The following is a 26,631-nucleotide window of genomic DNA, read 5'->3' as shown; positions in this document are numbered from 1 at the left end:
GATGTTTTTTTCAGTTAATTTATTTAGTTGGCTCAACTGTTCCATTAAAAACTTTACAGAGCCGTGTTTCTTCAACAAAAATGGGTTACTCTAGTACAAGAGTATAGAAGGCTTGTACTTGAACTGGAAGCTGAAGATGCATATTGAGCCCGCCGTTAATTGGCCTGTGGGTTCTTCATCGCCTCCTGAATCGCTATCGTTACCTCCTCCAACATTTTCAGACATTCTTTCCGTCGCCTTTTTCGGCATCGCTACTTCTCTGGCTATCGACTGGTTGTACCTTTTCCTCTTCCAGTATATCTGCTGGTAGATCTTGATAGCGCAATAGCAGATTCCTGCTATCTCAGTTTTCCGGCGGTGTTTTTTTTTTTTTTTTTCTAAACCATAGGGGGATAATCTGCTCAACAGACACCCTAACAGAAGGTTAGGGTAGTGTAGGTCTGACAGGCCGTCTTCTACAACAAAAGTAAAATCCAGGACTACTCTCTCCTCGTACCCACTAAACCATTCCTATGGTCGCCAAACCCTACGTCTCTCCGGAACCACCAAGAAGGTATTGCTTCAGAGAGGGGCTAGTGCACATCGCACCCACAAGGTTAGCTGCGTAGCCTGCAGCAACGAACATCGATGACTCGCTTTGGAGAGTCCATCACGGTAGCATGCTGGCGCTTAGCCAGTTTCCCGAGTGGTCCTCGCCACTCCCTTTGTCCTCGGAAGGCGGGCAGGGTCAACCCCGCCCGCGCCCTACTGCTGAGCGGACATCATGAACTGATGCCCACGTGCAACCCGATCTGACCTGCCCGTAAGGAAGGATATCACTACCCTTCAGGCCCTATCAGATGCACCCGTAGGTTGCAGACAGCAGGATCTCACCTACCCCGACCCTTGCCGGGGACCCCTTTCCAACCGCGGGCTCGGATCCAACCCAGTAGACCGACGCCACGACAGCACCACTACCGGGACTTCCTCTCCGCGGCCACTTAATCGTTGTAAGGGTCGATCTCCTGGACCACCTCTTGTACTGCATCTGGACTAGCCATTCTCCGAGTCCACGCGCCACCTCCTCTGTAACTCCCAGACGATGTGGGTAATAGCCGTTGAAACGGCGTTCCAGCCAAACTCATCCCTACACATCCTCTGGACCAAGTTGTCCGGAGTTGTGTCCTCCCCGCATGTGGCAAGCATGCGGTCACGCATTGTGCGAAAACGCGGGCACACGAACAAAACGTGTTCCGCCGTTTCCTCTAAACCATTGCACACTGGGCATTCGGGAGAATCCGCATGCCCGAAACGGTGTAGATACTGTCGGAAGCAACCATGACCTGTAAGGACCTGTGTCAGGTGGAATGTGACTTCCCCATGGCGCCTATTAATCCAACTATCTACCCTCGGTATCAACCTATAGGTCCACCTTCCTTTGGTGGAACTGTCCCACGCGCGCTGCCATTTGACCATAGAGGCCATCCTGACAGTCCTGCGTATGCCTCTTGTGCCGCGCATTTCGAAGCACTCCATGTCCTCACTGATAAGAATGCTGATAGGCACCATACCAGTAATGACGCAGAGAGCGTCGTGTGACACGGTACGGTACGCGCTCGCAACCCTCAGGCACATAAGCCTGTAAGTACTTTCCAGCTTCCGTCGGTAGCATTTAGTACTTAGCGCGGTGCCCCACGCCGGGCCGCCATACCTAAGTATGGATGTAGCAACACTAGCCAGAAGCTTGCGCTTACTGGCGTACACCGCAGAGCTATTGGACATCATCCGGGACAGTGCCGCAATAGCTGTGGAGGCTCTTTTACAGGCATAATCGACGTGGCTACCGAAGTAAGCTTATCGTCGATCATCACGCCCAAGTGTTTGACGGAGCGCTTTGACAGGATAATACAGTCTCCTACACTGATCTCCGTCTGCTGCTCCGACTTCAGGTTGTTAACAACCGTCACCTCTGTCTTGTGGTGAGCCAGCTCCAGTTTCCTGGACCGCATCCACGCCTCCACAACCTTGATCGAGTGGTTGGTAGTCAACTTTACCTCCTCGATCGTTTCACCGTAGACTTCGAGCGTAATGTCGTCGGCAAATCCGACAATCACCACTCCCACTGGATACTCTAACCTCAACACCTCGTCGTACATGACATTCCATAACACCGGACCCAGGATGGAACCTTGCGGGACTCCTGAGGTTATGTGAAAGCACTTCCGACCCACCTCCGTGTCGTAGACTAGTACACGATTCTGAAAGTAACTTCCGAGAATCTTGTACAGGTACTCCGGTATCCCCAGACGCAAGAGCGCATCGGCAATAGCAGACCAGCTGGCGCTATTAAACGCATTCCTTACATCCAGAGTCACTACCGCGCAAAAGCGAATCCCCCTCCTCTTAGGCTCGAGTGCTTTCTCGGCGGTTTTTGTAACCGACAAGATAGCGTCTACGGTGGACCTCCCCTTCCGGAAGCCGTACTGGTTACTCGAAAGACCATTTTCGCCCTCGGTGAACCGCAACATTCTATTGAGGATGATCTTTTCGAGCACCTTCCCCGCCGTGTCAATCAAGCATATTGGTCTATATGCCGACGGGTCTCCGGGTGGTTTCCCCGCCTTTGGCAATAGTACCAGGCTCTGCCTCTTCCAAGCTTCTGGGAAAACTCCCTCGTCCAGGCATTTCTGCATAGCAGACCTGAACATCTCGGGAGCCTCTGCAATAGCTACTTTTAAGGCCAGGTTCGGAACTCCGTCCAGACCTGGGGCCTTACCTACGCTAAGGGACTTAGCTATCCCCGCAAGTTCCACATCGGTGACCCTCTCCTCATCGCCAGCCCCAGTCCCCGGCTGTCCTACGAAAGGAGGCCAAGGACTAGGATCATGACGCGGAAAAAGTCCTCCAATGATCCCCTCCAACATCTCTGGAGATTGCTCTGTAGGAGCCATCACACCTCTCGTCTTGGCCATAACGATCCTGTAGGCGTCACCCCACGGGTTCGTATTGGCACTCTGACAGAGACCCTCAAAACAGGCCTTTTTGCTTGCTCTTATCTCGGTCTTAAGCGCGGCTTTTGCAGCGGCGAACACCACCCGCCGTTCGTTTCGCTCTTCCTCTGATCGTGCTCGCTGCATCCGCCGCCTAGCCCGTAGGCAGGCGCGGCGCAGGTCCACAATCGCGTCGGTCCACCAGTAAGCCGGTGGCCTCCCATTTCTAGGGTGGACTCGCCTAGGCATGGTCGCATCACACGCACGTGAGAGCACCGCTACCAGCTCGTCGCCGTCTAAACCGATTAAGTTTCGCTCACGGCGGAGCGCCTCCCTAAATACCCCTTCGTCGAAGTATGATGTCTTCCACCTGCGAGGGCTTGGCCTTGGCCTAGCCGCCTCTTCTTCTATCCGCTGTCTGCTGTTATTGTAGTCGATACTGTAGCGAACCGCCAGGTGGTCGCTGTGAGTGTAGCCATCATCTACTCTCCAGTTCGAACTACTTGTTAGGCCAGGACTACAAAAGGTCACGTCAATAATTGACTCCGCTCCGTTTCGACTAAAGGTACTCTTGGTACCGACATTAGCCAAGTCGACATCTAAGATGGCCAGTGTTTCTAGCAGGATCTGACCCCGCTGGTTCGTGAAACGGCTTCCCCATTCCACGGCTCAGGCATTAAAGTCGCCCGCTATTACCACCGGCCTTCGCCCTGTTAGCACGGTCGTTAAGCGGTCCAGCATTTGCGTGAACTGCTCGATCGGCCACCGCGGAGGCGCATAACAGCTACAGAAGAAGTCCAGAAGGCTGTATGTTGATGGGTCGGCAGGTGGCTTCCCGGATTTGAGCAGTGAAATCAATCTTTATCTTTTCCACTTCTGCGAAAATATGCCTCTGTCTACCCAAGTAACAATTCCATTGTTAATTGGTTTTGTTTGATTTTTATTAAGATTTTATTACATCAATAATTAAAACTTGTTTTATAATATACTTGAAGATATTCATAAAGACAGATTTTAAGAGTAAACAAAATCCTCCGATATGTAAAACTGCTAGCAATCATTATTACCACAATAAAATTGTTAAAACTCTCAACAGATGGCGATCCGTTCGATTAGTAACGACATCTGTTGAAAAGCAGAAACTACGACACTGCTACGTTTATTGCGGTCATCTTAAAAGTAGACTTGCTGTCGTTTAATTTTCGCTGATTATGGTCATATTGAAGAATAAGCTTACGTGAATGGACAATAGTTATTTTTTCTTAAATTAGCAATGAATTGATAGTTTGCCACCATTTTCATAACATGCTCACATAAATAAACTCTCTCTGCTGAGTTTTCTTCTGATTCGAGATAGTTTTACTAAATTCAAATCAGTTTGTTTTATTCCAAGATGATAATATTCACTGTTTTCTAAGCGCATTAATTTTATGATTCTGAAACCCCAATATTCACGGTAAATTCGAATGCGCATAAGCCTACCAGCACAATAACTACTAAAATATTACTTTGAAATGATCGCTTTTTACTTACGAATGATGTATCCTCCTGAACTTTATGTGCCATCGAAGAAGCTTCTCTGCATCTTGAGTTGTCATAGTTGTTGTTGAAAAAACAACAACAACAATCGAGAATGGAAAGTTTTTCAGCTAGGTTTTAAAACGGGTTTGTTGCTACTCTTAATGCGGTTTGCAAAACCTCTCCGAGAGTGGTCCACTTAGCCGGAAGATGCTCTTAAAGAGATTATCAAGAGGTTTTGATGTATGATTCAGTTTTATTGCAAGTTTTATAAAATTGGTCATGAAGATCTTTGGTAGAGCCGAACAAAACTTAAAATGTTACTTGGGTAGACATATCCGCATAGCCATTCTGAACATGTCAGGGCTAGCCTCGATGGCCGTTTTGATGACTACTCTCGGGATACCGTCCGGACCCGGGACCCTTGTTCAACTTAAGCAACTTAAGCGCTATTGCAATGAGTTCTTCGTTCGTCACCGGGTCAGTCAAGCGGCTACCCCACTCAATCACCCAGGCGTTGAAGTCTCCATTGATGACCACGGGACTCAAACCCTCTAGTGCGCTTGATAAGGATTACTTCCTGGACCGGAAAACGTTCGGTTGTACAGATCGCCGCTTGGTCTTATTCGCTACCCAGTTCCCGTTATCGGGTGGGATGCGGTATGGGTCCGATAGTAGGGCGATGTTTGTACTTGACTCCGATACTGACTTCCACAGCAACTGATGTGCGGCTTCACAGTGGTTCAGCCAAGGATGGGAACACTCACTTGCAAAAAGTTACACTCACTTGCAGTTTTCTCAGCTCAGAAGCGTGCAATCGAAAAACGATGTATGGACGACTTTTGCCTCGTGATTTTGTCTAAAAGTTTGCTGAATAGAGTAAGGGTCGCACACGCATACAGAAGTCGTGAGGGAGCTGCGGAGGCAACTCTCCACGAGGTGAATGTAAATTACACTCACCTCGTGGAGAGTCGCTTTCACAGCTCTGTCACGAGTTTAGGATTCGTGTGCAACCCTTACTCTATTCATCAAACTTTTAGACAAAATCACGAGGCATAAGTTGTCCATACATCGTTTCTTGATTGCACGCTTCTGAGCTGAGAAAATAGCAAGTGAGTGAAACTCTCTGCAAGTGAGTGTTCCCATCCTTGGGTTCAGCTTTAGTTGTGCAACCTGTGTTATCGTCGGTTGTTTCAACCTTCTTGCGTGTCTGGACATTTAGGCTCACCGGTCGTGTGTCTCTTGTTGGTCGTGCAAATCAGGCAATTTGGTGCCGAGTTGCACTCCCTGGCGATATGGCCTTTCACTCCACATTTCCTGCAGAGTTTGCTTCTGTCGGGGTCTTTACACGCCAACGACTTGTGTCATACGATGACCAGGATACCTTTAAGGTGCCAACGGCTGACAGCTTCCAGTGAGTTTCCAATCGATGAACTGTTCATCTTAAACCATCATTTGGGTCTTCAAATTTGTGCTCTTGGAAATTGTGGGTGTGGCTTGTTACATTTTCATTTTTAGGCCAGCTCTACATATACTACGTACAAAACGCTACGATCATGAGAGCTGGTCCAAGTTCGATTCACAAGAAGTATTGATGAACTTGAAGAATTCGTGTAACGAGTGCAAATGACGAACTATGGCGGTCTGTGACGGCGAGAATGCTGCACTCTACAGAGACCCTGGCCAACACACGATCGCCTATGCTATTGAATAGGATACTAGTGTGGAGAGGCGATATGCGTGCACCTTACACACAGTTAAATTGAAGGAAGTACGCATATGGCCTCCACGTTAGCATCCTATTTCACATTATAAACGATTTTGTGTTGGCTGGGAACGCAACCATGGAGGGGGAGAATTCAGCAAGAAGACTGTTAGGGACGCTTTGCCGCAGAACTAAAACCACCCATCGACAGCAGCTTCTTACTCCAAGCAGCTTCAATACTGCAATTTATTTATTCGATTATTATTACATTTTTACATTACTAGGTATTAAATCTTACAATGTGGTATTCGCTCTCGGGACAAACGTATCTCCTAACTGCAGTGCCCTTTCTCGTTCACTAACCGAACGACACTGCCGAGTTGTAAAATTATCACCACCGTCGGCCTTCGCACCGCCGCTTCTCTTGCTTTTGAGTTACCAGTTCCACTCAACAGCAAGCGTACTGAAACTGTACGCAACATTCCCCCCCGTGGAACTGGTGACGAACTAGATCTCCAAATTATTTAATGCGGTCCAGTTTTCGTTTGATGCTCCCTTGAATTTGCAAAGCATTTTGCTACTCAGCATCTTCGATCTAGATGGCAGCACCGTACCGCCGGTGATGCGCATTGCGGTAGTACATACACCCAAATCGAGCCAACTCGTTCCACTGCTTCACCACAATACCCACCGGGATCAAACAGCATTGTTTTTAATTGATGACGATCGCCTCGCATTCTACCGCGGCGGCGGCGAGCGTGCTGATCCGAGTCGTTTTGTTTTGCACAGGTCCCGTACGCATCACACATCACAAAGACCATTGTTTCCACGGCTTCAGTTTCGTATTTTGACTCACTCTCTTGAATTTTAATATACATTCGATTGCTGCTGTGGGTCGATGACGTCAGATATCGGGTGCTGATGAACGAAACAGCTGTAGAATCAGCTGATATTGTTTTGCTGCGCTTTGTGTGAGTCGTACACACTCGATCACCGCTGATGACGCTTTGCTGCACAGAAGATGAAGAGGCTACTTTTTTCGAACACGATGTTTTACTGCAGTCATTTTGTGGCTGGGTTTTGTCACATTTTGGAATCGGCTCCTCCGCCGTTCCCTCGCTGACGTTGCTCCCATCGTATTGCCGTAACACTGCTTCCCTCTTCGCGCTGAAATCTGCCCTCATTTTCTGTGCTGCCTTCTCGAATTCTTCCTCCATTTTCACCAGTTCTCGCTGGTATTCTTCTTCGAGGCGGCGTTCTTCCTCTTCATAATACTTTCGCCAAAAATCTTTCTGCTCCTCGTGATGCTTCCGCCATAGCTTGCTCTTCTCTTCTAGAAGGGAAAGTTCTCTCATCGTACTTTCCATGGCGGGATGCTGCTGGCTGATGTATCACATTTATTGAAGATTGTTAGGACGACTTGTCGCGGAACAAAAACCACACATCGATAGCAGCTTCTACTTCAAGCAGCTCCAATAAATGTAGTAAATGTTCACGGGACAAACGAATCTCCTAACCGGAGTGCAGTTCCTATCTTCCTGACGAACCAAACGACACTGCCGAGTTGTAAAATTATCACCACCGTCGGCCTTCGCACCGCCGCTTCTCTTGCTTTTGAGTTACCAGTTCCACTCAACAGCAAGCGTACTGAAACTGTACGCAACAAAGACCATAATGTTGGAGTGTGGGACAACAATCCCACATATGGTTTTCATCTAGTTCACGCCTAACTAAGCGCCGACCAATAATGATTCAGTTTATTCTTTCACTTCGCCTAAGGTCTCGGCACAAATTTCCCGAATGGAGGAGAACGTTCCTCTAGAGCCGAAATACTGAAGGTCTCTCATGACCAATTTGGTATCAATCACTAATTTGTAATTTAGCTTCCATGTTATTTAAAAATATTGTGAAAGAACCATAATTTTCTTAAAATAATTTTCCCTCGAATCCTGTTTCCGTCTAGTCCACGTCAAGGTCCACGTTTATTTTGGGGCACAGCCTGAATTCAATTCCCGGAACCCCTTCTACGTGACACTCTGGTACATAGGTTGGTCAAAAAATGTGAATTTACCGTAGGTGTACAAAGAACTTTTGAGCAAAAAGCTTTTAAATTGAGATGGATGCATCTGTGGAATATCGACCAAAATATTTCATTTAATATTTTTGCCCATCATATCATGATACGCCATCACAATATAACGAAGAAATCTTTCTCTTTGGTTGTGAAATACGATGTCTCGTATACAGAATATCCACGCACACATTTCAGGCCAAACATTTCAATAGCTCCTATCTGCATATGAGAGGCTTTCTTTGTTCACTTTCTCTTTCAATTATTGTAATGTAATGATACACTCTTCAACTATTTTTGCAGTACAAATCAAAAGACGATTGTTTTGACCATCGTTCAATGCAAGGAGACAATCATAATACAAATAAACAACTGAGATATTAACGAAAGAGAGGGAAACCAAACAGAGTCTCTTTTCTGCAGATAGGACCTTTAGACATGTTTGGCCTGATTTGGCTGTATCTTCATGAAGGCAACTCTTTTCACTTTACAATTTTCCGATGGGGAAATTCAATTTATTTCAAAAATTGAGCAGCTTTTGCTGTATTTTGCAGCAATACAATTTAACTTTGAAATGCCACAGAGCTTTTGTGTGTGTTTTTGTGCTACTTTGGTGTGATTGCCTTCGTCGTGCGCAAAACGAGAAGTAAGTGGAGTGAAATTGAAACGTGAAATTTCGCGTAATTATTTGATTTCCAGGCTGATCATTGATAGTCTACATCTTTTTGATCCCATCTGATGAGCCATTGGCAAAGGTAAGTTCGAATATCTGCAACTATGTGCAATTTTCCTTCTGATATGAGCGTATATGACGAAGTAAACTTCTATTATATAAAGTTGTTATAGGTGCACAAAAAAGAAAATAGATGGGTTCGTTTAACAGTGTCTCATGTCCCAAGTTACCCCAAATTGCGGCACTGACGAAAAGAACTTGAACCTGTTATTCAAGATGAAATATATTAAAGATAGTTTGTGATCTGGTTTGCGACACTTTTGTTTCTATAGTGAATTATTAAAAAAAAATGAATATGAAAAAAATGTAGAGCGTTTATACTTATGGTTCTGAAATTTGGAATTTTTACACATGAAAAATTTACGAATCCGTGATTTAAACGAATAAAATGTAACAGGACTGGGTCACAGCACTGTGTTCTATTGAGTAACTGAAACAGTGTAAAAAATGATCATAGATAAACAATCCCAAAAAACACTCCATCATACACAACAACAAGAAAAGCATAAGTCACATACCCACGCAACAACATTCTTCGACACCAGGAACAGCAAAAACGAAAAAAGCAAGCAAAAAGAGGCGGCGAAAAAAATCGTTTACAATAACAAGCTTTCCGTGATGTCTGGCACTTACCGTAATAAATCGTCGAACGCTTCTTGGTGTAGTTCGTCTCCGGCACCGTGAGGTAGCACTCGATCATGGTGGGGCTTTCGAGCTCCTCCTTCGGTATGCTGCCGCTGATGGACACGTTGTACAAATTATTCTCACCCAGCACGGACCTCGGCTTTGGCGTTTCGAATATTTTATCGTTGATTCTGTCGGCGGTGGTCGAGTCGAGTTGAGTCGGGAAGCACGGTGGCAGCCAGATGCGTCGCATTCCGATTCCGTCGGTGGTTGTGCGATGGCCGGAAAGAAGAGAGAGAGAAAAAAAAAACGGAAAAGTCAGATGCGGAAATGCTGTGATCAGTTTGTTTTTTGTTATCTTTTCTATTTGTTATTTCGAACACTTCGCAAGAAATCCAGTGATGCCTGCCGCCGGAGCCGGACGAATGGCGATGGGAGAGAGAGAAAAACAACACATTAACCTCAAGCGGAAGAAGTTCCAATTATCTAGATCGATTTTCTGTCTTTTCCCATTTGGGAGGGTTGACAGGCCATGGAAGTGGAGACCCACTTTCCACACTGGTGTGGCTAGGATTGATCCAATTGTAAACTCCTGGTAGAAACTCTATCTGTGCATTGGTGTAGCTAGTTTTCCTGGAGGAGTCTTAGATATGACAATATTTTACATAAGGTACACCGGGGCAAGTTGAAACGGGTGGGGCAAGATGAAACAGCGGGTTAACATGATGTTATCTTATGATGGTAAACAGCTTGAATGCCATAACATATAGCTTTTGATTCAAACAATCTTTCAGCGAAAGAAAAAAATTAAAATTGTATTGAAAACTATTTCAAAACTTCGTGTTTCATTTTTCCCCACCCGTTTCAACTTGCCCCGGTGTACCTTACTGTCAAATCATTCATTAACTTCACTTCAAATGACGGTCCACTGCGTCCAGGATCTATTCATAACTTTCCTAAAAAAAAAAAATAATTTCGTTGCAAACACTTCACAATACGGTACAGCCAACCTGTCACGTTACGCTTTCATATATTTTATCGAAAAATAACTTCAAATGTTTTTTATGTGAGTCTTACAAGTTTTTTTCTCCTAGAAATTTTTGTTTTGGCGAACAACTGAAAATAATCATGCCACTACAACCTCAAAATGTTTTTTAGGGATTTAGTTCCTCCCCTTCACACTACCAACGCTATCAACTTTCCGATTCGGAAAAAAAAAACTGCCTGATTTAGGGCATTGCTCATGGGTTTGTCCTGTCCGAACAGTTCACGGGGGTATGGAAATAAATTATCATCACACAGCATTTTCTTGATGTGGGTTCGGGGCTCGTTATGGAGCTGTCCCTCCAGCAATGGCAGGCAACAGTATGGCAACCGCATCCGACTGACTGGGCCTTATTGTAGGCCTCTTCTATTATGCTAAGAAGAAGGAGTATGTCTGACCGAGTCTGTTGCTGAGCTTTTGTGTCCGGACCAAAAGGAAATGTGATGAAAATATTAGGATTTATTGGATTCTATCACTATCAATTTTATGACCTTTCACTGGAAATGTACTGAAATGGCAACGGAGGTGACTGAATGAGGTTAGGAGGGTGGGACGTTAGCACGGAAGAACAGTTTCAATTTCCCCGTTTCAACTGTCAACGGACAAGACCTCGGTCGGTGTCACAGATGGTGATGAAGGGCAGAGATGTGTCTTGTTTCGCTCGTTTGCAATGATGAAGTTGAGCCATGGGCCATAAAGAACCTGTTTATAGCGGAGCTCGAATTAGTTCCTATAATTCACATTCCAATCGTTGCTCATTTGAAGACAATTTTTGTATCAATTATATATCCTACATAGGGAAGCTATAATCTGCAATGGGCATTTCTAGCAAGACTATAAGCTCAACTTTGCACCATGGTCTTCCGCTAAGTTAGGAGATTGATTCCAGGAAGCTCTTCAAGCAGCAAACAAGTCACAACGGAGTGTCGACAGCGCAAGTTTTTGGTTGGACACGAGTCATTTTCAAGTTATTCTGTCTTTGAGTTAGAATTACATGAATGTAGCTCCTGTACAACCATAAACCTGCGCTGTCGACACTCCTTTGTGACTTGTGTGCTGCTTGGGTCGGTACGTCCAATCGCTAAGCTTCATCGGTACCCGAGCAGGAATAAATAACTGACTCATAACTGTAGCAGTCAGTCAGGTATCATACCAAAACAAGGTATTGGTCGGTAACCCTGGTATTGAATATAACTTATTTTGGTATTTTGTAAGTATTGATAAAATACCTCAACGAGTTATCGGTTCGGTGTTGAGGACTCCTTGAGGTATTATTCAATTATGTAAAAATAGCTATTTGTATGGAAAAATCGCCGATTATTATTTAGGTATGTATTGTATGCCTGATGTCATTATTCATGTGATATGCGCAGAACATATACCAGTTATTATTTTAGGTATTTTACCTCTTATGCAGGGCTTCTTAATACCTTATTCAGGTTGTAGGTATTCGGTTTTCCATACCTGAGTTTGGCATTCTTCAGCTATTTTCTCCTGCTCGGGTAGCACCATTATACTCGGCTGATCTACTGAACTACTGCGGGTTCCGCATCGTAGCAATGCAGGAGGTGTGCAACGTAGAAGGATCAAAAAGAGAGCGAGGAAAGGGATTTGTGAGCCGTTTCCAAGAATCACGAAGGCCCAATGCATTCAGAATGCCAGGATATGGACGGGGTGGAAACAGCACTTCAACGAACACTTGAATGGTGCAGAGAACGCAGACATTAAAGATCAAGGCAACGAAAGAAATGACTACGTCAGCACTCTATCGGTTAGTGGAATTATTGATACCATTCAACAGTTCAAAAACAATGAGGCAGTAAAAATGGTATTGCAAATCAAGCGGACGGAGCAGAGCTATTTTATCGATTTGAAGAGATCCATCGTAAGCATTCAGAAAGACGTGGCATTTCTGAAGATTTGTCAAAAGGAGAAACTAACACCCGTTAGCCATAGGATTAAGGTTAAGAAGCATACCCCACCCAGCGCCACCAGGAAGGCCGAAGCAGAGTTCACCCATAGACTTAATACTAAGACATAAATGTCAGGAACAAATTCAGTTCGATTTCTGACGCCAGTTTTCCCCCATGTTTCCCCCAGTAAAATCGCCCAATACTGGTTTTCTTAAAGCGACGCTTTCAATGTCAGTTGGCTCCGCCCGTTTTCATCAAAGCAAGGCTGAGTTCGCCAATTTAGTGACCATGACAACGAGAGAGATTGGTTTTTATACATATTTAGCAACACCATATCTTCAAGCGTTGATAACCGTGTGGGTTAAACAAGAGCTCAGTGATCTCGACGTTTATGGTTCGATTCCAGTCTGCATAGTTGTACAATCTTTTTGCACGGATCATTTTGATAAGTTGTCTGCACAGTTTGGCATTTTTTTTTATAAATTTATGTTATAAAACTTAGTCATAACTTGCCCAGTCAATTATCATAAGGTATCCTTAGGGGTAATGCACAAATTATGTCACGCAAAAATCGACCTTTTTCAACCCCACCTCCCCCCTATGTCACACTTTTTGTATGGGACCACAATATTTTTTGTATGAGTCGTCACGTTCAGCAAAACCTCCCCTCCCCCTAAAAGCGTGACGTAATTTGTGCACGACCCCTTATGGAATTCAGACCCTCTGAGGCCCTGCAGAGCCCCGGACACCATCAGGAAGTGGGCCTAATGAATGATCGGACTACAACTTCAGATTCTCAAACACCATTTATCCTAATTCAGAGTATTCGGTCAGGGACCGATAACCACGTCGGAAAACTCGGGATATTATCACGTTGGAGGAAACGGTGAGCAATCATCCCATCAGCCCAAGCCACCCGTGGCGGTCAGGTACTGACAACTGCGACCGATCGAGTGTACAAGCTCTCCCATCCATCTCCGTTGCCAGTGTTGGTAATCGACCGATAGACCTGAATCGCACCCGGTTAGGCTCGCTGGTTCCCATTGACCGAGTACGGTCCCAAACCTACCGATCGCGAGCTGGCCCGGCGAGGAGATTCCGGCCGCACGGTAGTGAAGGAGCAGCCGTGTGGGTCAACTGCAACAGCAGTGACCTTTCTCCATTTCTCTCGTTTGGCGTTGGTTTTTTTTCCTCCCTCGGAACGTAATGAGTAAATAAACACACTTTTTTCTCGTTGTCATGGTCACCCAACCGACATTAAAAGCGTTGCGCCCAAATCAACAGTATTGGACGAATTTACTGGGGGAACGACTGGCGTCACAAAAAATTCGCCAGTTTCGTATTGATTGTTGGTTCACCGCAGACACCATCAAGCGCCACTACGCTAAGTTGGACAAAGTTGGCTAACGACTATACGGAAGGCTTCGCATTGTTCCTCACCAAGGTAAAGCGAGCGGAGGAATGTGAAGCAGTCAGGAAGAGACGACTACACACAGAGAAGCTGACGAATCTACGAAACGAGACCAGAGCAGTGAAGAGCATCCACTTATTCTGGGGGTTCAACCCATTGAAGGATTCGTAGTAAACCGTTCGACGCATTAGTTCTCAGTGGAACAATTGACACACCTCAATAAGGGGTTAGGATATGCGGTTACTTCGAAGCCAGACGTGAAACAGATCATTGTGGAATAGAAACAGCGATCACACAAAACATTGCCATCAAAGACCATCATACAGCCAGGAACACCGTAGCAGACGCCACCAAAACAGGAAGGACAGACGAGACAAGGGTTTTAACGAAACTTAAAAAGAAACCACTATACTACATGAAGGCAGACAAAGTTAACGCGATGGTTGTTATGGACAAGAAGGACTACAACGAACATATGGCGAAGAAGATAAACGAAGGATCATAAGGACATCTACGAATAGACCCACTACCCGGACTGCCAGATAAGGCCTTGAAAGATTGTAAAGTGAAGCCATCATCGGAAAGGCTCGTTTGAAGGAAGCAAATCTCATTCTTCCGCGGATCAAAGGTATTCCTAAAATTCACGAACCCGGTCAAGAGATACAAGAGATTATTTCAGCTGAAGGATCACCCTACCCTACCCACAAATTGGCTAAATGGTTAGACAAAGTGTTCCAAAGTATGCCAAAACCCTTCCCCACCAGTTCGAACAAAAACACTCAGGAGTTCACCCAAAAGCTGATGGAATCAGAAAACATCGTGATGCATCGAGGTGAATGAGATGATGGTTTCTTTCGACGTTGCAACGGGGATACCCGGGTACCTGTACAAGATTCTCGGAAGTGCTTTCACACAACCTCAGGAGTACCGCAAGGTTCCATCCTTGGTCCGGTGTTATGGAATGTCATGTACGACGAGGTGTTGAGGTTAGAGAACCCAGTGGGAGTGAAGATTGTCGGCTTTGACGACGACATTACGCTGGAAGTCTACGGTGAGACGTTCGAAGAGGTGAAGTTGACTACCGACCACTCGATACAGGTAGTGGAGGCGTGGATGAGGTCCAGGAAACTGGAGTTGGCTCACCACAAAACTAAGGTGACGGTTGTGAATAACCGGAAGTTGGAGTAGCAGGCGGTGATCAGTGTATTTGATTGCACTATCACATCGAAGCGCTCCGTCAAACACTTGGGCGTGTTGATCGACGATAAGCTTACCTTTGTTAGCTACGTTAATTATGCCTGTAGAACAGCCTCCATAACTACATATTGCGGCACTGTCCCGGATGATGTCCAGTAGCTCTGCGGTGTACGCCAGAAAGCGCAACCCAGCCAACCACATATCGTAAATCATTGTGTGGAAAAAATCGTATATTATCATATATTGAATCAGAATTGTATAATAATATGTATATTTGTTGACAATGATTGCGTAAAAGTGCATTTTATGTTAAATTAAATTTCAATTGCGATTTTGTTTCATATAGTCGTCTCCGATCATAAAAGGTGCGAGATACTATCGGTAGTAGAGATGAGTAACTCACTCGCGAATCGACTCAAAGAATCGATTCGCAAAATCGAGTGAGTGAGCCATGACTCTCTTCAAAAGAGTCACGATTCGCTGATATTCATTACGATTGCGAAAAGAGTTAGTATGACTACGCACTTCATGATGATTCGACGCAGAACATTGCAATCTTTAACAATTAATTTTGTTTCCATACTTATATTATATGGCCGGCTCGCACCAGCGATTCGATTCTTCGGAGAGATTATCGAACACCTGCGAATCCTGTATTTTACTACGTTATGCTCAGACGTTTGTGCAAATCGTCAACATAGCATGCCATGTAAGTGAATTTTGTATGAAAAGAAGTTGGCTCACATCGAAAATCGTCATTTTCTTCAAATCCCGGAAATGAGTTACTGAATCGATCAAAAGAGTCGACTCTTTTTTGAGAGTGAATCGGTAGCGATTCACTCTCAAAATTGAATCAGTTTTCCCATCTCGATCGCACAGAATCGGATAGAATCGTGAAAAAAAAAACATACATTCTTAGTGTCAAGCTGCAAGTTCGCTAGCATCGTATATATGATTGCTTTAAATCGTGAAAATTGTCGCTTCACATCGTATATGAATCTGCTAAATCGAGCTTGCTACCTAAAGATATGATGAAAATCGATGAAATTGTATACAACTATAACAATGTTGTATATTGATCGTTTGCGACACATTGATTGATTGATTTGTCTTTATTAGAGAGACTTTCAGCCCTTGGCCAGGCGTTTGCGACACACTTGCGTCGCATACGAAGAGAATGATCGTAGAAATCGTATTTTCATTTTTACAGTCGCATATGATTGCTACTGCACTTGTAATAGTTGAATCTTAATCTCGGAAATCGTCAATGGTTTTGTTTACATATTTGTATGATGGAGAAAAAGAAAAAAAATGGTATTTATCACAAATTTGTATTTTTGTTGTTGTTGACACATTCCAACCATGGGAGCAATAATTTCAACCAAATATATAGATTTTCATACTAATAGATGACTTACAAAAAGTGATGTGTAGATTCCAACAACGATGTGAATTCCGGGCCTCTTGCACGGCACTACTTTTGGTGCCACTCAATGCACAACAACAACGCTCCCACCACAAGTCTCGCACCGTATCATGCTAATTTTCATTCGTTTCGTGCCATTCACTTTGAACTCCCTATTTTCAACTTGGCAATATAGCCAAAAGAGATAACGCGCAGTTCTCAATCAAAGGACCTAAGTTCGATTCCCACTGATCACCAATTGGTTTTTTTTTTTATTTGAAAATCTTGAGTCGTATATTGGTACTCTCAATCGTAATAAGATCATGAATAATCGTATATATAGACGGATAAAATCGGCGAAATCGTAGAAATTTTTCGGGAAATCGTAAATTATGTTGGATGGAATCGCAGTAATCGTATATACATATGTTCCGATATGGCCTCCACTTTAATATGTATATGCCTGTTTCGGGCATTGAAAACGATTTCTTTGGTGCTACATATGTGTGACTATTTCAGTTGCAATTTCGATATAGCAATCAAATTGCTGGCTGGGAAGCTTTTAGCGAGTGCCGCTACGTTCATACTAAGGAATAACGGCCCGGCGTGGGGCACTGCGCTAAGTACCGAATGCTACCGGCGAAAGCCGGAAAGTACTTACAGGCTGATGTGCCTGACGGTTGCGAGCGCGTACCGTACCGTGTCACACGACGCTCTCTGCGTCATCACTGACTCGTATGGTGTCTATCGGCATTACTATCAGGGAGGACATGGAGTGCTTCGAAATGCACAGCACAAGAGGCATACGCAGGACTGCTAGGATGGCCTCTATGGTCAAATGGCAGCGCGCGTGGAATAGTTCCACCAAAGGAAGGTGGACTCATAGGTGGATACCGAGGGTAGATAGTTGGATTAATAGGTGCCAAGGGGAAGTTACATTCCACCTGACACAGGTCCTTTCAGGCCATGCTTGCTTCCGACAGTATCTACACCATTTCGGGCATGCTGATTCTCCCGAATGCCCTGTTTGTGTTGATTTAGAGCAATCGACAGAACACGGTTTGTTCGTGTGCCCGCGTTTTCACACAATGCGTGACCGAATGCTTGGCACATCCGGGATGGAAAATACTCTGGACAATCTTGTCCAGAGGATGTGTAGGGATGAGTGCAAATAGCCGTTTCAACGGCTGTCACCCATATCGTCTGGAAGCTACAGAGGAAGTGGCGCGTGGACTCGGAGAATGGCTAGAGATGCGGTACAAGAGATGATCCGGGGGTTCGGAGTCGGCTTCGTAGGTCATACCGGTGCCCTACGGCCGAAATCAACCCTTACAGCGATTAAGTGGCCACGGAGAGGTAGTCCTGGAGGTGTTGCTGTCGTGGTGTCGGTCTACCGCTAGGTCTTTTTTTTTTTTCCTTCTAAACCATAGGGGGATAATCTGCTCAACAGACACCCTAACAGAAGGTTAGGGTAGTGTAGGTCTGACAGGCCGTCTTCTACAACAAAAGTAAAATCCAGGACTACTCTCTCCTCGTACCCACTAAACCATTCCTATGGTCGCCAAACCCTACGTCTCTCCGGAACCACCAAGAAGGTATTGCTTCAGAGAGGGGCTAGTGCACATCGCACCCACAAGGTTAGCTGCGTAGCCTGCAGCAACGAACATCGATGACTCGCTTTGGAGAGTCCATCACGGTAGCATGCTGGCGCTTAGCCAGTTTCCCGAGTGGTCCTCGCCACTCCCTTTGTCCTCGGAAGGCGGGCAGAGTCAACCCCGCCCGCGCCCTACTGCTGAGCGGACATCAAGAACTGATGCCCACATGCAACCCGATCTGACCTGCCCGCAAAGGAAGGGTATCACTACCCTTCAGGCCCTATCAGATGCATCCGTAGGTTGCTGACGGCAGGGTCTCCACCTGCCCCGACCCTTGCCGGGGACCCCTTTCCAACCGCGGGCTTGGATCCAACCCAGTAGACCGACGCCACGACAGCACCGCTACCGGGACTTCCTCTCCGCGGCCACTTAATCGTTGTAAGGGTCGATCTCGACCGCAGGGCACCGGTATGACCTACGAAGCCGACTCCGAACCCCTGGACCACCTCTTGTACTGCATCTGGACTAGCCATTCTCCGAGTCCACGCGCCACCTCCTCTGTAGCTCCCAGACGATGTGGGTAATAGCCGTTGAAACGGCGTTCCAGCCAAACTCATCCCTACACATCCTCTGGACCAAGTTGTCCGGAGTTGTGTCCTCCCCGCATGTGGCAAGCATGCGGTCACGCATTGTGCGAAAACGCGGGCACACGAACAAAACGTGTTCCGCCGTTTCCTCTGAACCATTGCACACTGGGCATTCTGGAGAATCCGCATGCCCGAAACGGTGTAGATACTGTCGGTAGCAACCATGACCTGTAAGGACCTGTGTCAGGTGGAATGTGACTTCCCCATGGCGCCTATTAATCCAACTATCTACCCTCGGTATCAACCTATAGGTCCACCTTCCTTTGGTGGAACTGTCCCACGCGCGCTGCCATTTGACCATAGAGGCCATCCTGACAGTCCTGCGTATGCCTCTTGTGCCGCGCATTTCGAAGCACTCCATGTCCTCACTGATAAGAATGCTGATAGGCACCATACCAGTAATGACGCAGAGAGCGTCGTGTGACACGGTACGGTACGCGCTCGCAACCCTCAAGCACATAAGCCTGTAAGTACTTTCCAGCTTCCGTCGGTAGCATTTAGTACTTAGCGCGGTGCCCCACGCCGGGCCGCCATACCTAAGTATGGATGTAGCAACACTAGCCAGAAGCTTGCGCTTACTGGCGTACACCGCAGAGCTATTGGACATCATCCGGGACAGTGCCGCAATAGCTGTGGAGGCTCTTTTACAGGCATAATCGACGTGGCTACCGAAGTAAGCTTATCGTCGATCATCACGCCCAAGTGTTTGACGGAGCGCTTTGACAGGATAGTACAGTCTCCTACACTAATCTCCGTCTGCTGCTCCGACTTCAGGTTGTTAACAACCGTCACCTCTGTCTTGTGGTGAGCCAGCTCCAGTTTCCTGGACCGCATCCACGCCTCCACAACCTTAATCGAGTGGTTGGTAGTCAACTTTACCTCCTCGATCGTTTCACCGTAGACTTCGAGCGTAATGTCGTCGGCAAATCCGACAATCACCACTCCCACTGGATACTCTAACCTCAACACCTCGTCGTACATGACATTCCATAACACCGGACCCAGGATGGAACCTTGCGGGACTCCTGAGGTTATGTGAAAGCACTTCCGACCCACCTCCGTGTCGTAGACTAGTACACGATTCTAAAAGTAACTTCCGAGAATCTTGTACAGGTACTCCGGTATCCCCAGACGCAAGAGCGCATCGGCAATAGCAGACCAGCTGGCGCTATTAAACGCATTCCTTACATCCAGAGTCACTACCGCGCAAAAGCGAATCCCCCTCCTCTTAGGCTCGAGTGCTTTCTCGGCGGTTTTTGTAACCGACAAGATAGCGTCTACGGTGGACCTCCCCTTCCGGAAGCCGTACTGGTTACTCGAAAGACCATTTTCGCCCTCGGTGAACCGCAACATTCTATTGAGGATGATCTTTTCGAGCACCTTCCCCGCCGTGTCAATCAAGCATATTGGTCTATATGCCGACGGGTCTCCGGGTGGTTTCCCCGCCTTTGGCAATAGTACCAGGCTCTGCCTCTTCCAAGCTTCTGGGAAAACTCCCTCGCCCAGGCATTTCTGCATAGCAGACCTGAACATCTCGGGAGCCTCTGCAATAGCTACTTTTAAGGCCAAGTTCGGAACTCCGTCCGGACCTGGGGCCTTACCTACGCTAAGGGACTTAGCTATCCCCGCAAGTTCCACATCGGTGACCCTCTCCTCATCGCCAGCCCCAGTCCCCGGCTGTCCTACGAAAGGAGGCCAAGGACTAGGATCATGACGCGGAAAAAGTCCTCCAATGATCCCCTCCAACATCTCTGGAGATTGCTCTGTAGGAGCCATCACACCTCTCGTCTTGGCCATAACGATCCTGTAGGCGTCACCCCACGGGTTCGTATTGGCACTCTGACAGAGACCCTCAAAGCAGGCCTTTTTGCTTGCTCTTATCTCGGTCTTAAGCGCGGCTTTTGCAGCGGCGAACACCACCCGCCGTTCGTTTCGCTCTTCCTCTGATCGTGCTCGCTGCATCCGCCGCCTAGCCCGTAGGCAGGCGCGGCGCAGGTCCGCAATCGCGTCGGTCCACCAGTAAGCCGGTGGCCTCCCATTTCTAGGGTGGACTCGCCTAGGCATGGTCGCATCACACGCACGTGAGAGCACCGCTACCAGCTCGTCGCCGTCTAAACCGATTAAGTTTCGCTCACGGCGGAGCGCCTCCCTAAATACCCCTTCGTCGAAGTATGATGTCTTCCACCTGCGAGGGCTTGGCCTTGGCCTAGCCGCCTCTTCTTCTATCCGCTGTCTGCTGTTATTGTAGTCGATACTGTAGCGAACCGCCAGGTGGTCGCTGTGAGTGTAGCCATCATCTACTCTCCAGTTCGAACTACTTGTTAGGCCAGGACTACAAAAGGTCACGTCAATAATTGACTCCGCTCCGTTTCGACTAAAGGTACTCTTGGTACCGACATTAGCCAAGTCGACATCTAAGATGGCCAGTGTTTCTAGCAGGATCTGACCCCGCTGGTTCGTGAAACGGCTTCCCCATTCCACGGCCCAGGCATTAAAGTCGCCCGCTATTACCACCGGCCTTCGCCCTGTTAGCACGGTCGTTAAGCGGTCCAGCATTTGCGTGAACTGCTCGATCGGCCACCGCGGAGGCGCATAACAGCTACAGAAGAAGACCCCGTTTACTTTGGCGACCACGAAGCCCTCATAGGTAGTAGACACCAACTCCTGAACGGGGTATTTACCCGTCGTCCATATCGCCGCCATTTTTCTGGTTCCATCCGCGACCCAGTTGCCGTTGCCGGCGGGTACTCGGTATGGGTCCGATATGATGGCGATATCCGTCTCCCACTCAGAAACTGCCTGACAAAGCAGTTGCTGAGCCGCATCACAGTGGTTCAGGTTCAGCTGCGTTACCTGCACTGTGATTTGTTGCTCACTGCGGCTTTCTTGAAGGCCGGGCACCTTGGACCACCCATCGGATGTCTGTTGTTCGAGGATTTCCCGGTACAGATCATGCAGATGGGCGGACTCGTGCAGCTTTGGGCCTTATGACCTTCAGCGCCGCATCGCCTGCACAGTTTGCGCCTGTCGGGGCCTTTGCAGTCCCATGACTTGTGTCCTGGTTCCAGACACCTGAAGCAAACCTCTGGTGGCTCGTGGAATGTCAGGTGACATACACACCAACCCACCTTTATGCTCCCTACTTTAACGGACTTTTTGACGTCCGCCACAGGTAGCTGAACCAAAGCTATCTGTGTCCCTGCTGGCCCTTTCCGTAGCTTAACGGCTGCGGCGGCCACCTGCACATCGCACTGTTGCCGCAGTGCCGTGACGAGCTCTTCCACTTCGGTGATCTCATCGATGTCCTTGACCTTCAGAGTCGCCTCATGTGTCAGTGCCCTCACCTGCACACCCTCACCAAGGACCTCTTCTGCCAGCCTTTTATAGGCGGCGCCCTTGTGCTCCTTCTGGCGCTTCAGCTCCAGGATCATCTCGCCCGTACGAGTACGTCTAATACTGCGTACGTCGGCTCCAAGACCCTCAAGCTTGGCGTCGCTTCGCATCATCTTCAAGACGTCCGAGTACTTGGACTGTTCCGTCTTGATGACGATAGCGTCGCCTTTCTCGCGCCTGGCACCTGCCTTCCTACGCCTTGGCTTGGCGTCCTGCGCTACTACCTGCGGATTCGCCTTCTTCTTCCTCTTCCGCTCTACCTTCGTCCAAGGGGGGTCCTCCCCTTGGATCGCCCTACTCTGTGGCTGTTGAGGGCCCACTAGCGGTCGCAACCCCTTGTTCCCATCGTTCCGGAACGGGCCAGCCTTTTCAGGCCCACCCTTCCCAGCTTTCCGGGAACCCTGGCTGGGGTCCGACCTTCCGGCATTATTACCGACTTTCGGGGTAATGATTCGCCTGGCCTTGCGGGCACCGCCAGACAGCTCCTCGCCTGACGGTTGCCTCGCCCGCTTCTGCGATTGCTTGCCCCGTTTGTCGCGAGCAGTCGCTTCCGCCTTATTCGGACTTCCTGCGAAGGAGAAGGCCTCCGTTTGGGTAAACTTCGGCACTTTCTCATTTGCAGGCTCCGCTGCTGCAGCAGTCAGCAACGCGAGTGCCGCGTGCTCCTGCTTGGCATCGTCGATCGACGCCCTAAGTCGAAGCAAGGCCGTTTTCAGGTCCTTGCTTATGTTCGACTTAGTGGACGCAAAGTCGATGATTTTGCCAAGCTGCTGCTCAGCCACCTCTATTGCGGACCGTCCTTTGGATCCTCGGTTGACGGCCCTCAACAACCACGCTCCGTCCATAACCTCCACCGGCTGGCTTGCCGGGAAGTGGACTGGAGCACCCACGCTTGAGCTGCGTACGCAACTCCCAGCGCCTATCTCCTCACTTCTCCTTGTCGGAGATCTCATCAACCCGCTTCTTGCGAAAGGGTTGATCCCACCACTATTTCCACCTAGATTCTGATTTTTATTTGACTTCATGATTAAATCCCACGAGTAGCACGGGAAAGAATGTCCACCACGCCAGAGCCCTGCATTAACGCGGTAAGGGACAGCTTACTGTGGGGGGTGCCCAGGTACCCCACAGGCTCCGTTAAAGATCGAGCATCTTTTTCACCCCCTCGATCACTCATTCCTCAGCACGGGTCGCTTGACACCTTGAATTGGGGTTAGTAATCCTATTCTTAGCCGGCGACTACGCGGCTGACTCGCAAGCGGGGGGGTGCGTCAGGTCCCAGGACTTTCGTCCCTGCTGCCCCTACGTACCCCTACGCTAGGTCTACCGGGTTAGATCCGAGCCCGCGGTTGGAAAGGGGTCCACCGCAAGGGCCGGGTCAGGTGAGGACCCTGCTGTCAGCAACCTTCTGGTGCATCTGATAGGGCCTGATGGGTAGTAATACCCTTCCCTGCGGGCAGGTCAGATCGGGTTGCACGTTAGTTAGGCATTAGTTCTTGATGTCTGCAAAACAGTAAGGCGTGGACGGGGTTGACGCTGCCCGCCTTCCGAGGACAAAGGGAGTGGTGAGGACCACTCGGGTAACTGGCTAGCATGCTACCGTGATGGACTCTCCAAAGCTAGTCATCGATTTTCGTTGCTGCAGGCTACGTAGCTAACCTTGAGGGTGCGATGTGCACTAGCCCTTCTCTGATGCAATTCACACTTAAAAATTTCGTGTGAATTTGCGTTTATTTCGATGCACATATTTGGAGCATCGAAATAAACGCAAAATTGAGTTAGACATAAAAATTACACGATTTTAATTTTACACGATTCATGTCTCGTGTGATAGTCGTGTAAAATTAAACATCGTTTAAATTTAAACGATTAATTACGAACGCTTCTGTATGTTGACATGAATGTTTGTTTACGCATTTGATTTTCGACTTTCGAAAAAGCGTCTTGTGAGGACAATCATTGCGACGATGTGGTACTTAGCGTACATAAATCAGATGTTCGGCCATGCAAATGTTTCCTCATCAACGTTGGGCAATTGCTCTCGAGGCAACAGCATCGCAAAATGGAGCACCGGGAGACGCACTGCGAGGTGCTGCTGCTGATGAGGGATTTTTAAGGAACTCGATAGATTTTTATCTTCATTCTCTAGTTGGAAGATTGCACATGTATCAATGATAACTCGGGTACGTATAAGGTGTTACAAATAACAGATATTCGCGGCACAAAACAAACTACCAGGGCGTCTTCCGGTGCTTCTCATATGAACAACTCCCTCCGGTCGTCGGCAGAACAAAACTGAAACAAAGACGCCATTTGTATTGATGATAAGCGAGTGTCGCTGTAAATTTACACGCCAATTGAAATTTATAGTTTAATTAACAGAAAATCAAATGTTATTCAATTCACTTTTCAATTTGAACATAAAATTGATGTGCCATTGAATTTTAAGTTCATAAAAGTGGAAAATTGTATGTTTTTCTATGCTCTCATTATGTGCATCAAATTCGACTCAATTTTCAATCATTTTTTAGTTTAAATTCGTTTAAATTCACAGCGTTTGCCATTTACATGTCGTTTAAATTTAATTATTTTTTTCTGTGTTAATGCCTTCTTGGTGGCTCCGGAGAGACGAAGGGTTTGGCGACCATAGGAAAGTGTTTAGTGGGTCGAAGAGAAGTTGTGAACTGATAACGATAATTTTTCGATTTATAACCTTGCGCTCGGAGCTCTATATCCAGTAAGGTTTTTGATCGATAAATTATCGATATCGCCGATAAAGTTAACGTCTGTTATCGTTTATCGTCGATAACGACTTCAGGCTGAAACATCATCGGCGATATAGTTAGCTGTGGAGATTATCGACTCGATAACGTCTCCGAATATTTTTCTTCGCGATCTGAACGGTGTAGTTGATGCCATATGGCATAGTGATATCACTAGGGTAACTAGATTTATCGTAAAATTATCGAAGTTACGTTGATCTCCGCGTTGATTCATCGTTTGATTATTGTTATCGAGAGATTATCAAGCAACCTTAATCGTTATCGAGTTTGCGTTGAGTTAACTGCCGATAATTTATCGGTTAACAACTCAGAACGACACCCGGATGAGAGAACCTTAAAAACCGTGATTCATGAACCTGAGTCCACAGCTAATTCACGCCTGCCGACATTTATTATACTCACAGGAACATTCAGAGATGGAAGCCCTACATTCAACCACTTCATACTGCTGGTTCCAGTGGGGTTGCCCAACCTCCCAAGAAGATAGCAGAGTCGACGAAGGTAAAGCTAACAAGTTGCGTGATAAATCGGTTTGCTTGTTGATCGATTTTGAAAACCGCCGACTGCCAAACGGACCGAATTACTCAACAAAGCCGACGCTGTGTTGTGGAAGCAAAATATATAGTGATAGTATTGAACGAGAATCTGTGTAATGGGTGGATCAGAGGTCGGGTCGTGAACTAAGTACAAAGTTTCAAGTACAAATTCTTCCCACACTAATTAGAATAACTATGAAGAGGGTATTGGTTCCCTTATTAAGCATGTGGCTCCCATTTCCATCTAGCTCAAAATAAAGGATTGCAGCGCTATTTGCTTTGTTTCTTATTCTTGTTAAAAGTGACCACGCATGAAAACAAAAAGAACGTAATAAATCGGTGTCGTAATCGCTTGTTTTCGAATGGGATGAATTTGGGAGCGTGAGATTATTAAGGGCACTCTGACCTTATGTATTATAATCCTTAACGGGTGGAGTTGTTACTCATCTGGCAGCATTTTGGCACGTCATCCTGATACAGCAATCGAATTTAGAATCTTTCTAAATTTGCTCCGTTGTTTTATTATTTCTGTAGTTCGATCCAATTTAATTAAGTCAAGGTTATTTATAGGTGATCGCTGATATTAGCAAGTGAATTGAAGATTTGTTCGAATTTAATCCAATACATGTTATTTTAGGTCCTTGTTAGGTTTTTTTTGAGAGTCACGTATTTGCATCGCTTAACTAAACGAACTGCTAGAAACTTATATCCAAACTACGTCACTACTACGGCGTTCTCTGAAGAGGTTGACAAAAAGGAAGATAAAACTGTAGTTTAGCTAGGCTCTTGTTCAGCAAACGCAGGTGTTTCCGACGACTTTTCATAAATAACATTTCAAAATTGATCAATTTAACAAACTGATCCACTTTACCAACGCTTTATGAATTTTCGAAGGTTCAGACCTATAGCTTGGTGAAACACCACCCCAAAATGCAGCCTATAGTTCATCAACCAAACCGCTATCAGTTTTCGTTCACTTAGCATGTTTATTATTGCTTCCATGAAATTACAATAACATGCTTCAGCTCTCACCACCGCCGGTATCCATTGGGTTTTCAGCGTGGGTGAACCTTATTTCGCGTGAAA

The 26,631-nt window shown here is 46.7% G+C and overlaps 1 protein-coding gene across 1 annotated transcript in view; it reads right to left on the bottom strand.

Annotated features, from left to right (window-relative positions):
• Window positions 1-26,631, bottom strand: part of LOC115257876 (uncharacterized) — a 102,394-nt gene that overhangs the window by 64,592 nt on the left and 11,171 nt on the right. Inside the window, exon 5 of the mRNA XM_062857911.1 lies at window positions 9,630-9,811. Within this exon, the coding sequence (XP_062713895.1) occupies window positions 9,630-9,811 (182 nt within the window). The remainder of the gene's footprint in view (window positions 1-9,629; window positions 9,812-26,631) is intronic.

This window comes from Aedes albopictus, chromosome 3, assembly GCF_035046485.1.
Source record: "Aedes albopictus strain Foshan chromosome 3, AalbF5, whole genome shotgun sequence".
NCBI lineage: Eukaryota > Metazoa > Arthropoda > Insecta > Diptera > Culicidae > Aedes > Aedes albopictus.
The sequence above is the reverse complement of the archived record's forward strand: the minus strand, read 5'-3'. Positions and strand labels throughout refer to the sequence as shown.